The 16,217-nt window shown below is 39.1% G+C and overlaps 1 protein-coding gene across 4 annotated transcripts in view; it reads right to left on the reverse strand.

Annotated features, from left to right (window-relative positions):
• The window catches only part of Dis3l2 (DIS3 like 3'-5' exoribonuclease 2), a 320,053-nt gene that overhangs the window by 230,392 nt on the left and 73,444 nt on the right, over positions 1-16,217 (reverse strand). For 3 of the 4 annotated variants that reach the window (XM_055616630.1, XM_055616629.1, XM_055616631.1), the window contains exon 6: positions 16,022-16,063. The exons of the other annotated variant lie outside the window; for it this stretch is intronic. In XM_055616630.1, the coding sequence (XP_055472605.1) occupies positions 16,022-16,063 (42 nt within the window). The remainder of the gene's footprint in view (positions 1-16,021; positions 16,064-16,217) is intronic. 4 annotated transcript variants of the gene reach the window in all.

A 16,217-nucleotide genomic window follows, 5' to 3' on the forward strand; every position in this document is an offset into this window, starting at 1 on the left:
CCTGATGAAACCTGATAGGCTATGGTCAGATAGAAGGGGAGGGGGTCCTCCCCTATCAGTGGGCTAGGGAAGGGACATAGGGAGAGAAGAAGGAGGTTGGGTGGGATTGGGAGGAGATGAGGGAGGGGGCTAGAGCTGGGATACAAAGTGAATAAATTGTAATAAACAAATTTTTAAAACTTCAAAAAAAGAATGATTTATATCTATTTATTAGAAACATTTAAAAAAAAAACTATCTCCATTCTCCTTGTTCAGGCTTCAAACTCTGTTATCATTAATCACTCAGTTTTTCTTCATTCCCTACCTACCACCCATCACACTCTATACATACCTCTCATCCATCAATCAGGTAACCATGTCAGTTCTAAGTTCAATGATTCCAATCTTACTTAATTTCCATTAGTTCTCCTGAACCTGGTCAACAGACTCATAAGAGTCTCCCTGCCCATTTTTAATCTACTCCCAACTGAGGGGTCAGAATAAGTCTAGTAAACACATGTCAAAATTGCATCAGTTCCCTTCATAACCTTTCTAAGCCCTTCCACTTCAATCAGAGACAAATGCCAACTCCTAATACTGATGCAGGGACCCTGCCTGATACATTCCCTTCACTCCACCACAGTCATCCCTTCATGCTCACCCAGTAACTCTCCCTGTCAGCCTGCTATTCCTTGACACAGCAAGTATGTACCAAATGTTCCACATGGTCTGTGTAAGGAGCCCCTCCCTTCCCGCAGTTGTTACTACTGTTACCTTCTTGAGCCATGCTCTAAAGAATCTCAACTCTCATCCCCAAACTCATGCCCCTCCTATTTTTTCTGTCTCTTTAGCGCTTATTTATTACCGAGTATATCACAGACTGTCTCAGTCGATGGCATTATGTCCTCCCCAATGGAATGCAAGCTCTACCAGGGCAGGGATTTCCCTTCTTTGCTTGTTGCTATATACACAACACTTGTGATAGCGCCAATCACACAGTATGTACTCAGTACACATTTGTTAAACAAACCTTGATAAAGGTCATAAAATCCAAATGATATTATCTGATGTATATTTACAGCACCTTTCTGAAAAATAAGATGGTTGTTCCCCACAACTGGAAAGTAAGACCCTGTTGTCGAAGATACCACTAACCTCAGACACAGGCACTGGAGGAATAGAGTTCACACTGACATGAAAACCTCTCCCTGAGATCTAGTTCTTCTGGTATCAAAGGTGTTGTGAAGGCTGCCAGCGGAGTAAGCTCTGAACGCTCCTAACCAGGGTAAAGCCTGTGAACCGCAACAACCAGCCCAGAAAACACAACAGACGGCACAACAGTGGCACTGACATCTTGGGAGTAACTGTCTAACTGGACTTAAGCGAGCCAAGAGGAAACTCATGCCTGGTCCCAAGAATCTATGGCTCATAGAGAGATCACTGACCTCTTCCAACTGTATTCTAAATACACATGCTTATACTCGCAGGTAAATGTAACTCTCATTACTCATCATAGAAGGTTCTTTTTTTTTTTTTTTTTTTTTTTTTTTGCAAGAGATAGAGGCTAATACTGAGATACACAAGAGGTCCAAATGCATAGAGTAAATGACTATGTAGTACCCAGCACAAATGGTACATCTACAATACAATCCCTATACCTAAGGCTTAGGGAACAACAGGAAAGAGACCAAAAAGACTTATGAGTTAGGGGCTAAAAATGATAGCTCAACAGTTCAGAGTAAATACTGCTCTTACAGAGGTCTCAAATCTGGTTCCTAGCACATTCACACATCAGGGAGGCTCACAACCTTACCTTGTCCTGGTTTTAGTCAACCTATCGCTAGGGTCATCTGAAAAGAGGAAATCACAACTGAGAAAATGCTGACCAGTAGGAAAGCCTGTGGGCCATTTTCTTGATTGATGATTGATGTGTTAGGGACCATCCTGTGGGTGGTGCTGTCCCTGAGCAGGTGGCTCTGGGGTATATGAGAAAGCAAAATGAGCAAGTCAGGGGAACAAGGCAGTAAGCAGTACTCCTCCATGGCCTCTGCATCAGTTCCTGCCTCCAGATCCCTGTCCTGACTTCCTGGATGATGGCCTAGAAGCTACAATAAACTGGTGAAATAAACCCTTTTCTCCTCAAATTGCTTTTGGTTATGGTGTTTTATCACAGTAATAGAAACCCTAACTAAGACACTCCTATAACTTCAGTTCCAGGGGATCCAGCACCCTCTTCTGGCCTCCATGGGCACTACACTCACATGCACAAACACACACAAACTCTTTCTCCCAAAAGTAAATGCTTTTTTAAATTGTAAAAGACAGAAGACTGGGTCACCTGCTTCACATCAGTATCTTCTAGGCATGACAGGAATGCTGCACCCATTAAATCTTAACAATATGGTACCTGTACAAGACCTAAACAATGACCTAAACAGTCAACACAGCAACATGGATGGGAGAAACTTCACAAGGCCTCACCCCTAGATGAAGAGCTATAAGCAATCATAGCTGATGAAGGAGGAAGAACCCTTTTTCTCCATGGACAAACCCTTTTATAGGTTATTCAGTCCTAAGTAGTCAGCTCTAGAAAGATTTGTGTGTGGGGGGGGGGGGGGGTGATAAGAACAATAACAGAAAAAAGTTTGTGAATTTGGGAGGAATGGAGGAACATAGATGGAGTCAAAAGGAGAAGCCTATAAAAATAATATAGTATATTCATGCATGAAATTCTTAAATTTATTAAGTTTTTTAAAGGGTAAGTTTGTATTCTATTTTCACTTCTACAGTCTGTGTGTATGTCTGTATGTGTACTGTACTAGTTTGGTTCTCATGGTTCTGTAAAATAGCTTCAAGTCACACTTTTGATTTTGCTAGCATAGCACCTTTTCCTAATAACTTTTTTATCCAGGGTGTTTTGTATATGAATTTCATAATTCTTTTACTATTCTGTGAAGGATGCCATTGGAATATTGGTGTGGATGACACTGAATCTATGCATCACCTTAGGTAATATGATTACCTAACAGTATTAATTCTACTAATCCATAAATTTGGAAGGTCTTTCCATTTTCTATTGTTTGTAATTTCTTTCCTTGGTATTTAAAAAAAATTATTTAAGGTCTTGAACTTCTTTTTTTGTTTGTTTGTTTTAATATACTGTAGAAATCAGAGGATGAGGATGTGCTCAGTCCTGATTTGATTTGATGTGCTGGGGAGGGTTGATATGGAGGGAGGGGACTTCCCTTTTCTGGGGGGAAGGGAGAGGGAGAGGGGGAAGAAAGGGAAGGGGGGCTGGAAGGAGAAGAGGGAGGGGGCACCCTTGAGATGTAAAATAAATAAACTGAAATAAAAAAAAAGAAAAGAAAGAAATGTGTTCCTGATTTCTTTCTCAGCACATTTATTGTTAGTATATAGAAAACTAGTTAATTTTTACATGTTGATTTTGTATCCTGCTACCTTTCTGAAAGGGCTTATCAGGTATAAGAATCTCCTTGCCAGAATGTTTAGACCAGAGGTTTCCAACATGTGGGTCCTGACCCTCATGGGGGTCAAATTACTAGGTTACTGGGGTCACCAAAGACCATTGGAAAACATAAATATTTACATTATGATTCATAACAGTAGCAAAACTCCAATAGCAACAAAAATAATTTTATGGTTGGGGGTTACTACAACATGAAAGTCACAGCATTAGGAAAGTTGAGAAGCACCGAATTATATACTGTCAGCAATCATTCCTATTTACATCACTTTTGTCTCTTTCTCTTGCATGACTGCTCAAAGAATCCAAGCACTATATTATAGTGCTATATATAGAGGAAGGCGTGGAAAACCCTTTCTTATTCCTCATTATAGAAGAAACAGTCTCAGGTTCTACCAGTATGATATTGGCAGTAGATTTATCATATGCAGGCTTTATTATATCAAAATGTGATACATAGGATACATAGTTTCTGCAAGAATTTTATCATGAAGAAGTTTTAAGCCTTGTCAAAGGCTTTCTTCTGTATTTGCTGAGGGATTCATATAATTTATGTCCCTGACTCATCTTCTCATGTGCACATTGTTAGTTGATTTGTGTATGTTGAACCGTATTTACATTCCTACAATAAAAGCATGATTGTGGTTATGATCTTTTCAATGTGTTGTTCACTTCTTTTGGCAAGTAATGCATTGAGAATTTTTGTTTTTATGATCATCAAATATACCAAGCTATAGCTTTCTTCTTATATCCTTATCCAGCTTTGATGTCAGGTGATACTGGCATTGTATAATGAACCTAGAAGCATTTCTTCCCTTTCTATCTTCTGGACTAGTTGGAGAAGCTTTGGTGTTAGTTCCTCCCTAACGGTCTAGTAGAGTCTAGAAGTGAGTCCATCCAGTTGTGGGCTTTTCTTTATAGAGTCTTCATAACTGCTTCAGTCCAGGGCTCACCGTACATGGGTTTATACTGCAATTTTGTAGGTCACATGTCTAAGAATTTGCCCATTCCTTCCAGATTTTCTAGTTTATTGGACTACTAAGTTTCCAAAATAACAGCTAAAAATATTCTAAATTTCTGTGATACCACTGTAATGTCCCCCTTTTCAGCTGTACTTTCATTAAACTGGGCCTTCTCTTTCTTTTAGTTACTTTGGCTAATGGTGTGTCAACCCAGTTTCTCTCTTCAAAGAACCACCTCTTTGTTCCACTGATCTTTTGTATTTTCTTTTACTCTCAATTTCATTAATTTCAGCTCTGATCCTTATTTCTTTCCATATCCTAATTTGGGGCCTCACTTGTACTTATTTTTGTAAGACCTTAAGGTTTATCATTAAGTAATTTATTTGAGATTTTTAAGATTTTTAATGTAAGCCCAGATAGCTATAAACTTCCCTCTTAGAAATGCCTCAGCTGTATCCCAAAGGTTCTAACAATTTGTGTTTTCATTTTCATTTGATTCTAGGAATTTTCAAATTTCCTCTCTGATTTCTTAAGTGACTCACCAATCATTTAAAAATACATTGCTCAATCTTCAGTATTTGTAGACTCTGTGGTTTCTCTTGTTATTGACTTCCAGTTTATTCCATTTGGCATGATAAAATCAATTATTTTGATTTCTTTTTCTTTGTTAAGACTTGCTTTATTATATAGCTAATATCCACCTATTACTGAGTGTATACCATGGCTGTCTTTCTGTTTCTGGGTTACCTCACTCAGGATGATCTCTTCTAGTCCCTTCCATTTCTCTGCAAATTTCATGATTTCCTTGTTTTTAATAGCTGAGTAGTATTCCATTGTGTAGATGTACCACAATTTCTGTATCCATTCCCCCAATGAGAGACACCTAAGTTGTTTCCAGATTCTGGCTATTACAAACAAAGCTGCTATGAACATATGATCTCTTACCCCTGATATGATGCAGCCTTGCCAGGCCATGGAAGAAGAGGAAATAAAATTAGATAAAGGTAAAAACAAGAAAACTTTAAAAATAAAAAAGCAAAAATACAGTAAAAAGAAAAAAGGCTTTAAATGACAGAGAATCAATGAAGACTAGTTCTGGATCCTCTAATACTGGAATCTTCTGGATAGCGGCAGATAGTGAAATGGACTTCTTGCTGGTGCTGAATGTAGGCTAAGATCAAGCCAGTCAAGGGTCAGCTGTCAGCTTTAAGGCTGCATTCATGTAGAAGCTTTTGTTCTTTGCACACAGGAGGCCACTGCTGGCCCCTGTAGACTCTAGGCCATACAGGCCCCTATAGACCCAGAGCCACCTCTCCAATCTCCCAGTACATGCAACCAGGAGCAACAGATGCCATGCTAAGAGTCTTCCAAGGGCACTAGTGTGAAGGAAGTGAACGGAACACTGGGTTCTGCAAGGGAATGGGACAAGTGGGGGAACCAGCACTCTGCCTAAGTTTCCGTCTGTTCAGATCCCATTGTAGGAGGGAGCAGGCATGGGAAATCTGCTGGACCAGGCCACACAGCTCTGGTCCCCACCTGCAGGGAACCACATGCAGAAAGGAAGCATCCTGGAGGCCAAGCACTTTGCCAGTCATGAGCTTAGAATTCCTTGGCACAGGGTTGGGCATACTGACCATGGAGTCCTTTACACTGAGCCCTCTGCTGACTACATTTCTCAGCCGGATCATGCGCAACTTGCCCTTCCCAACTGTTTGCTGGGACTGTCTCCTGCTGAGACAGCTACAGCAGAGTGGACCAGGCTCAGAGTTGTAACAATCCTTGCTTTCAAGTTCCCAAGAAGCTGACTCTCAATAGAAGCTCTCTTGTTCAAGAACTTACAATGATTTATTTATTTACATCTTATTTATTTTCTCTCTCTCTCTCTCTCTCTCTCTCTGTGTGTGTGTGTGTGTGTGTGTGTGTGTGTGTGTGTATTACATGCCACAGTGCACATGTGGAAGTCAGAGGACAACATGAAGAGCTGGTTCTCTCTTTCCCACAAGCAGATTTCAGAGACTGAATTCAGTTCCTCAGGCTCAGTGGCATCTTTACCCAGTGAGCCATCTACCCAGCTTCCAATAGGACACTCTTTCTACTTTTCTGTGCTTTCTGCGTGCCCTATCATCTTTTTGTGATTCCCAGTGCTTTTTCTCTCTTTGGAATACATTCTGTTTTTTCATCGTGGTGTGAAACAAAATGCTTCTGATCTAGGAAACACCCGTGTTCTTAAAGCAACTTACTGGCATAGGTATAAATAAGTCACTCCATCAGATTAAGGGTCTCGATTGATATTTATAAGGTTTGTTTTCTGTCAGTACTGTGTGTGTGTGTGTGTGTGTGTGTGTGTGTGTGCTGTGTCACTTTTCTGCATGCAATATTAGCTCTCCATTGTCACAGCAGCTCCTCTCTTCATAGAGGATAAAGAATACAAACACGAATAGTCCCAGATTAAGTCTTATTTTCTTAACTAACCCAGCAGAAGAAAAGAATCTCTCACTAAAGTATTCTGCAAGAGTCCCAAGGTCGGGTTCTCTGGGTCACATGGCCATTCTTGTGCTAATCACCACAGCAGAGAATTAAGCTTTTTCCTCTTGCATGCCTTTCACTCAGGACATGTTTACATGACACTGGGCATGTAGCATAAAGTGAGGTTTACAAATTGTACAAATACTTATAAAAGATCATAAAGCATTTCTCTTTTTCTGAGATTTTTTGAGACAGGATCTCACTCTACAGCCCAGGCTGCCCTCAAACTCACTATGTAGCCCAGGCTACAGGCTGCAACAGTCAACCTGCTGGAGTCTCCAGAATGTGAGAATTACAGGGTTCGGCATCACATCTGGCAGGAAATTTATTTTAAAACAATTCTTGGGTATTCATATATTTTTATCATTTATTAAACTTTTGATAAGGTAATATTTATTTATAGAAAGAATAAGTCTAGGCTAAATAGATGATACTACAAAACATACTAATAAAATGCATACATAAAGCTCAACACTTTTCAGAGTCGATCAATGTTTTGATGTTATAATTATTAATACTGAGAACACTACTCAGTAATACATATATTATAAAATGATAAAAGTATGTTTAGAGGCAGTATGGAAATTGTTGACAATTATGGACTAATCTCAACAAAATTCATTATAATGATAGTAGGAAGATATTAAAAGTTTTTGTTTTCTAAAATTAAAACATATAAAATAAAATTAAAACAGAAAACTTGTTACTACAAACAAAAATGCAATTTATCATAAAGACTAGCCGCCAATTTGAGACATGTTGCTCCTAGCAGGGTCTGTTACTGTGTGGCGTGACAGAATGTGCAGCACAAAGGGCAAAGGACATGTGCTCAGAACCAAGCTTTCAGTGAGGTCACATGATGAAACATTACTGAATACTTGAATTCATTAAGGAGCTTTTAATTAATTTTTGATTGTTGTGGGTCCTGAAACCTTTCACTTTTCCCAAGTTTTTGTAGCTCCCCCTAGTAATTATACAGCCTGCATACTCATAGATAGGAACTGCAATGACACTCCCCTCTGTCAGGGGAGTACGAACGTGTGCCTCTTAGAAAAGACTAAAGATCCAAGTGTCCTTAGAAATAATCAAACTAGGATTATTTTTAGAGAAAATTTTCTGTTTTGTATTCCTAGAAGTCTACTGATAGGGCTGTTAATGCTTGCTTGAATTAAATATGACTCCTTTTAAAGTCACAACATTTTTTTTTTTTACATAGAATCAAAGTAGAAATATAATAACACTGTTCAGGAAAGAAAACCCAAATGTTTCAATAACTTGTCAACTAAAATAAGGCTCCTTTGTATTTAGGGTTTTCACTCATGTAGAGGCTTAACTACTATCTAAGCTCAAATCCCCTCACATTACAGCAACTGTGGCACATGCATCCCACATCTCACTGACACACTTCAATATCCTGGAACGCACTGAAAAATCAATTCAATCTCAGACCATTTCTGAAATTTAGATATATTTAATGAATATGTTTGAGGTGGTCAAGAAGGCATCAGGCCCTGTGACCAATACATAAATTGAATTAATTAATTAATTTTAAAAAGGCATCAGGCACTGAAACAAGGGCCATATTCCAGGGTTGGCATATTCCACATGGTCAGTCTCTACTAAGAAACTAAAAATTACCATGGGAAGCAAGACTAGGGAGATGGCTCAGACAGCAAAGTGTCTGCCATGTAACCACAAGAACCTGAGTAACATCACTGCACCACATAAAACAGCTAGGCATGATGGCATGTGCCTGTAGTTCCAGGGCTGGGACAATAACCCCTGGGCCTCACAGCTGACCAGCCTATCTTAATCCATGGATCCCAGGTCCCAGGAAGAGACCCTTCTCAGAAAACAAAGCAATAAGGTGGCTAGCTCCTCGGTAATAAGAAAAAAATAGTGGTTGGCTTCTGGTCTGGTCTATACACACACAGACACACAGAGAAAGAAATTTACACAAATAATCTGTGTTTAGACAAAAAAAAAAAAATTCAAGAAAAATGAGCATGAGCAGGGACACAAATGGCTGTATCATGTTGATAAGAGGCAAGGCAAGAGTAAGATGTCATTACTATAAATATGAAGAACCTGATAAGAAGGCTTCAAAACAGTGCAAACTAAGGACAAGCATTAAAAATTCTCAATCACATGTATTATCACAAATAAGTACTAAAAATTACTCACAAAAACCTGTAGAGAACAATACCTGAACAATGCATGTGGCCACCATAACTAGGGTACTCTCTCTCTCTCTCTCTCTCTCTCTCTCCAAGTATATGTGTATGATATATATGTCATATGTATATGATAGTCATCTTGAGTCTATATAAAGTCACATGTATATGATAGAGAGAGTCATATATATATATATCATACACATACACACACACACAAGGAAGGATCAAAAAGTTAATAAAAGCAGAACTAGTAATATAGTCAGTAAGTGAATAAATGATCTGAACACATACTTCTCAAAGGAAAAGGTGAAAAACCCAATAAATATATTTTAAATGCTAATATTTTTAGCCATCAAAGAACTACAAATCAAAATCATATTGAGATTCCACATCACCCCAGCCATTAAATGACTTTAAAAATAAAAAAGTAACAATAACAAATTCTGACAAGGTTGCAGAAAAAAGAAACACTGCCTACAAGGCAAACAATCCTATCTATACTAGCATTTAAAAACAAAAACAAAAGCACTTGGAGTAAACTAACCAAGGAATCAAAGAATTCTACAATGAAAACTTTAAAACTCTAAAGAAATTGAAGAAGGCAACAGAAAACAGAAAGATCTCCTATGTTCATGGATTGGTAGATTCAATACTATGAAAATTACTATCTTAGCAAAAACAATACACAGTCAATGTGGTCTAATGAAAACCTCCACGGCATTCTTCACAGAGATATATATTAGAGAATAAAAGCCAGACTTCTTGTGTCAGAGAAAGAAAATGTAAATGTGGGGAAGGGGAGACTAGAATGAACTCTGTGGTGTACACTGGAACTGGACATATCTACATGGACACAAATTTTAATACATGGGTGGAGGTGCATGTGTGTGGGGGTTGTTTATTGGCTCTTGTTCACTAGGAGGGTTTTATAGAACCTGCATTTATTCCCTAAAAGGAAATTGGGCTTAGAAAAATGAGTAATTCCAGTGAAAGCAGTACATAACAGATCTATTGCAATTTTTAAAAAATAATGTTAAGAAATTAATCCTCAGCAAGTAATGCGAATAACCAATCACTCCTCTAAGAAGTAACAGGATCTGTTTTAGCCAAAGAGCATCTCCACACAGACTCATAAGCACTTGTTAGCAGCTGTGAAGCAAACATTTGCTTACTGCCCACTATCACTTCCATACTTTGGATTAAGCCCTTATATTAGTGTGTCTTACAAGTCATGACAACATGAACAGCCATCTCCCTTAGAATAAGCCACCCAAAACCAGCCAGGCAAAAGTGTTAGCATCTTAGCAAAGATGATTCCAGAGAAAACAACACATAACAGACTCTAAGGCCAATGAAGGTGTTTGTCCACTGAAGCATGGTGCACCGGTCATTGGTCAAGATGACTCTAAAAATCTAAAGCAAGTTCCTAAGAACTCAGACCTGATTCTCAAAATACATTTGTTTGATAATGTTGCTTGGGTTTATGAAGGAAAGGTTTGTTATGGTTTTTACTTTCTTGGCCCTAAGAATAGTATAGCATCATTCCTTTGTAGTATTAGGGAGAGGCTTTAAAACAGGGCAGCTGTGGAAGGAGGAAGCATAGCCTTAATAAAGTATTTCTTTTTTCATCATGGATACTATATTTCTAAATGAATGCATAAAACCCAGTATTCTTTCCAATTCATATTTCCCATAAAGTCATGTTTCATTTTATTTTTAAATTTATTTATTTATTATTAATTACAATAAATATCCCAGCTGTAGCCCCCTCCCTCGTCCCCTCTCAACCTCACCCTCCCTCCCTCTTCTCCTATGCCCTTCCCCCAATCCAATGATATGGGAGGTCCTCTTCCCCTTCCATCTGACCCTAGCCTATCAGGTCTCATCGAACTGTGTGCATTGTCTTCCTCTGTGGCCTGGTAAGGCTGCCCACCCCGTCAGGGGGAGGTGATCAAAGAGCCAGCCCCTGAGTTCATGTCAGAGACAGCTCCTGTTCCCCTTCCTAGAGAACCCTCTTGGACACTGAGCTGCCATACACTTCATCTGTACCAGGGTTCTAGGTTAACTCCAGGCATGATCCTTAGTTGGCATCTCAGAAAAGACCCCTGTGTCCAGATTCTTTGGTTCTGTTCCTCTCTTTGTGGAGCTCCTGTCCCCTCCAGGTCTTTCTATATCTCCCTTTCTATCTCCCCCAGAAATCTTAAGATTCCCTGCACTCTGCCCAGATCGCCCTCAGTTGAGAAATGGATATAGAGATTGTGGTACATTTACACAATGGAATACTACTCAGCAATTAAAAATAAGGAATCATGAAATTTGCAGGCAAATGGTGGGAACTAGAAAAGATCATCCTGAGTGAGGTATCCCAAAAACAGAAAGACACACATGGTATATACTCACTTATAAGTGGATATTAGACATATAATATAGGGTAAATATACTAAAATCTATATACCTAAAGGAGCTAGTCAAGAAAGAGGATCCTGGGTAAGATGATCAATCCTAATTCAGAAAGGCAAATGGGATGGACATCAGAAGAGGGAGAAAACAGGGAACAGGACAGGAGCCTACAACAGAGGGCCTCTGAAAGACTCTACCCAGCAGGTTATCAAAGCAGATGCATGCTTCATTTTAAACTAACAAGATTTTAAATGTTCCCCAAAGGCTTTACATACATGTACTTCCACAATTCAGTAACACAAGAGGCAGCTACTATTAACTACAAGGCTAATCTAGCTGTCTCACATGAAATTATTCTGGAGGGACTCTACTTAATGGGGCTTAACTGTGAAGAAACTCTAGAAAAGAACAGAGGCCTGGCCGTGAGCTATAAAAGCATCAGAGCTGTATGTGCATGCATGCTTGAGGCAACATCAAGGCAAAATGCTTATCTACACTGTGGTTGATGGCTTCAACCTAAGACCTGCCCAGAGGTTTAGTAAGACAATTACATTAACTAGAAGCTCTCTAGCTTCTCTAGCTAAGTCTCCAGCCATGCATAAAAATATCTCTCTCTCTTTTTTTCCCCAGCATTTTCTAACTTCCTTTGCAAACAACTAAGCCATGTACCAAACAGAAAGCTACAAAGTAGAGCAGGAAAAAAAAAAAAAAAAAAAAAAGAGTATGAGGCCACAAAGTCACTATGTAGCCCTGACCTTAAGAAGAACCAGTGGAACCTAATCGCAAAAGAAAGTTTCACAAGCTCCTCCAATTTGGGCTTCAGGTAGGGGGGATGGTACAATTTGGGTTGGATTTGGCTTGGTTGGGTTGGGTTGTTTGAAACAGAGACTTATTCTGTAGACCAGGCTGGCCTTGAACTCACAGAGATCCTGCCTCTGCCTCCAGGGTGTTGGGATTAAAAATGTGTGCCACCACGCCTGCCTCAATTTTTTATATTTAAGCAATGGTTACCTTGTAGATGACGAAATAACATTTTTTTAAAACCAACAATTTTTTAAGAATATAACTCAAGAGAAAAGTTTATATTGTTTTACATGAATCATTTTTAAAAGCTGTCATCTTCCCTACACTGATAGAAACAAAAAATGAGCCCAGTGTAGGCCATTTCTACCATGCAACCTTAGTTTATGCTGCTGCAAAAATTCTGGAAATTAGCCTGGCAGAGATTTTTGTATACTAAGTATCAGCCAAGAACAAATTTTTACAGCTGACTTCTAAACTCTTTAAAATTACACTTTATAATGGAAATACTGACAGATATTTTACCCTAAAAGCACTGTTATATTTGTAGCTTTTAAAAATACAAAACTAGCATCAAAGATCCAAGAATGAAAAAGAAGTCATTAAGTTATAAAAATTACCTTTTTAAATAGGCATAAATAAAAATATCCTTTATAACAGCCAGCAAGATGCCTTGATGGGTAAATGCACCCATCAGCCAAGCCTGATGACCTGGGACCCACATAGTGGGAAAAAAAAAAAACCAACTCCCACAGCTTTTCTCTGACCTCCACATGTGAGCTGTGGCACACACATACACACACACGTACTTTATGGATCAAATATGTTCACATGCCTTAACAGATGCATTTATTTTTGCAAATGTTCTGCTAAAGCACCAAGTCAGTATTTCAGTGAATGGAGAACTTACTCCAAGCATGCTTTGTCATCAGTGTCTAACTTAACCCATCAGCCTATGTGCAGACAGAGTCATACTGACTCAAACTGTACATCAACTTAGGCCTTAGAAAACTTGCTACACAGGAAACCATCCTCCAAGCAGGTACTCAAACAAATAAACCTATGACAAGGACTGGAGAGCATAAACTCAGGCAAAGTGGACAATTGTGATTATATGAATTTTATCCCATACCTTCCACACTTTTCAAATTCAGCTCACTAATTCTAATTAGAACAAGAGAGGGTTAGCTACTCTCAATACTCTCCACCACAGTCTTACTGTAGAATACCAACAGCATCCACTGCATCCTCTGGATTCCAGCAATTCCATGGTATAAGAAAGCAGATACAGACTAAGACCTTAAGAACTTGGGTAGTACCAGCTTTGTGGCTTGGTACTTAGTTTGATGTTCTTATTCATCCTTCTTCAAGAAAGTTAGGAAGGCAAGACACTGTATCTCCCAGCTTAATACCATCTGAGGACATAGCGAAACCACTAAGAGCAGGACATGTAAACTGTAAGTAACAGGTTGGTAAATGAGCAAGGATAAAATGTGAGTTTGCTAATAGAAACGAATATCAAAAGTTTGTCAGATCCACCATGCTTATCTTGATAATTACAATTAAAACATAATTAAAGGGCTGGAGAGATGGCTCAGTGGTTAAGAGTGCTGGCTGTTCTTCCAGAAGACCCAGCACCCACATGGCAGCTCACAACTGTCTATAACTCCTGTTCCAGGGAATCCAACACCCTCAGACATACATACAGGCAAAACACCAATGTATATAAAATAAAAATAAATTATTAAAAACATAATTATATTCGTGTATTAAATAAAAGTAGTGCAGAAAAATTCCATTAAGTTTCCTCTGGTTTTAATACCTTTAGTCGGTGTAATTAAGTTTTATTTGCATATAGAAAAGTACACTAGGCCATATGTGCCTAGTGTGATATAGTCTTACAAAGTAAACACACTGATATAACCATACACAAGATGAAGACATGGATCACTAAAATACTAGCTTTCTACGCTACACAGAACTACCCGCCCACACTTCGCTGCTCCAGGTTCCTCCTAATTCCTCAATAACTCTCCCTGCACATGCAGAGAGGCATATGTGCTTAGTCTGTCTCAGCATGAGACATCAAAAGATGGTGGCCTAAAAAACAAAAAGGTAGAAGAAATTAGTGTGATTTCTGTATTGATGGATTCTAGGCTACAACAGGTATCAATGAAAAGCTTCAAGGCAAAACGGAAGAAAAATGTAACAATGGCTCCAATCCGACCCATTCTCTGTAGAGTCATGTCCCCTCTCTGTGCCCAGCATTCTAAAATCTAAAGAGAAAACACACCTAAATTGTTAATGGTAGCTAGGTCAATGAGCTTCCTTTCCCTTTGCAGACACCAGAACACCTGGCAGCCCTGAGAAACACCAGTGTATTCACAGAGCTCCTTCTTACTTTCAGGCCTGTGCAACAACTAACACAAACTGTGAAGCTGCTGAGGTTTGAGTTTTGTTTTATGTGCCACATGCATGCAGTACCCAGAGAGGCCAGAAGACAGTATCAGATCCCCAGGAACTGGAATTACAGTCATTAGCCACCATATGGATGCTAGGAACTGAGCTTGGGACCTCTGCAAGAGCAGCCAGGACTTTTAATTGCTGAGCCATCTTTCCATACCATGCTAAGAGATTACCAAAAAGTACTATGTCTGTAAGAATTATAGGAATTATGCCTAAGAAGCCAGGTCCATTAAGAAGATTCCACCCAGCAAATGGCCTTCCTGTCCACTGTCCTATCCTCCCTTCCCTCTCTGTGAAAGATTTTTGTGCTCCTTTTATGAAGTTTTGGGGACAAAAGTCTTTCCATCTTATAAAACCTGCCCTTAAATAATTTTCTTCCCATCAAATAGAAAACAGTCAGAAGTTGGACAAGAACAAAAAAAAAAAAAAAAAAAAAAAGACAAAAAGTGAAATTACTCATTATCAAGTTCTTTCTTTTAAAATCAATTAAGGACTGAACACCTTGTAATAAATTCCTTAGATAATAATGTGTTTAAATTATTTGCTAAGGGAAAATTAAATAATCCATTCAATGATGCTTAAAGTTGAAATTCTAGAAAAGTGACTTTTCTAGAATGGACCAGCGAAGAAATTAACTTATCTAGTCAACAGCCCTTTGACATCATATGCTCATAACCTGCCAAGCAAAACATAACTCCTCCAACCAAAAGGGGGAGGAGACTTGTGAGGAGTCCTGTGGTGACTATCAACACTTTCACATGTACATGCATGCACACAAACACACACACGCACCTAATACTCCATCTTTTCCCCATCAAATCAACAAAGAACACTGCCTTTCCCTTTCTAAAATTCCTCTGCTGTCAACTAATGCAGGAGACAGACTTGAGTTTACAATTCCTAGCTTCCATCAGTTAACTACTTTTTTTTTTCTTTTCCAAAAACCCAGTGACATAATATATGAGCTTCTGTGTGCATTGGGCTAAATGCCCTGGCTCAATATTGACGCCAAGAGTGCCACATAAAACTAAGTGTATCTTGGGAAGACAAAGGCTTTGAAAATAATCTCCCCATAAGTCCATTCACACTAAAAAATGATACAACTTTCAGTTATGCTCCGTGACAGTCCATCATCTAGCTGTTTCTGTATCTTTTGTAGCCTACTTTAAAATCAACCCTAGGATTAATCCTTAGCATTACTTAAAACCAGGCATGAGAGTACATACCTGTAATCCCAGCACTCCAGGCAGAGAAAAGGTTATTCTTGGCTACACAGCAATAGGAAGGAAGGAAGGCAGGCAGGGAGGAGGGAAGGAGGGAGGGAAGAAGGGAGGAGGGAGGGAGGGAGGGAGGGAGGGAGGGAGGGAGGAAGGAAGGAAGGAAGGAAGGAAGGAAGGAAGGAAGGAAGGAAGGAAGGAAGGA

Source organism: Psammomys obesus, unplaced genomic scaffold (genome assembly GCF_907164565.1).
Source record: "Psammomys obesus unplaced genomic scaffold, mPsaObe1.curated_primary_1811, whole genome shotgun sequence".
NCBI classification, from domain to species: Eukaryota; Metazoa; Chordata; class Mammalia; order Rodentia; family Muridae; genus Psammomys; species Psammomys obesus.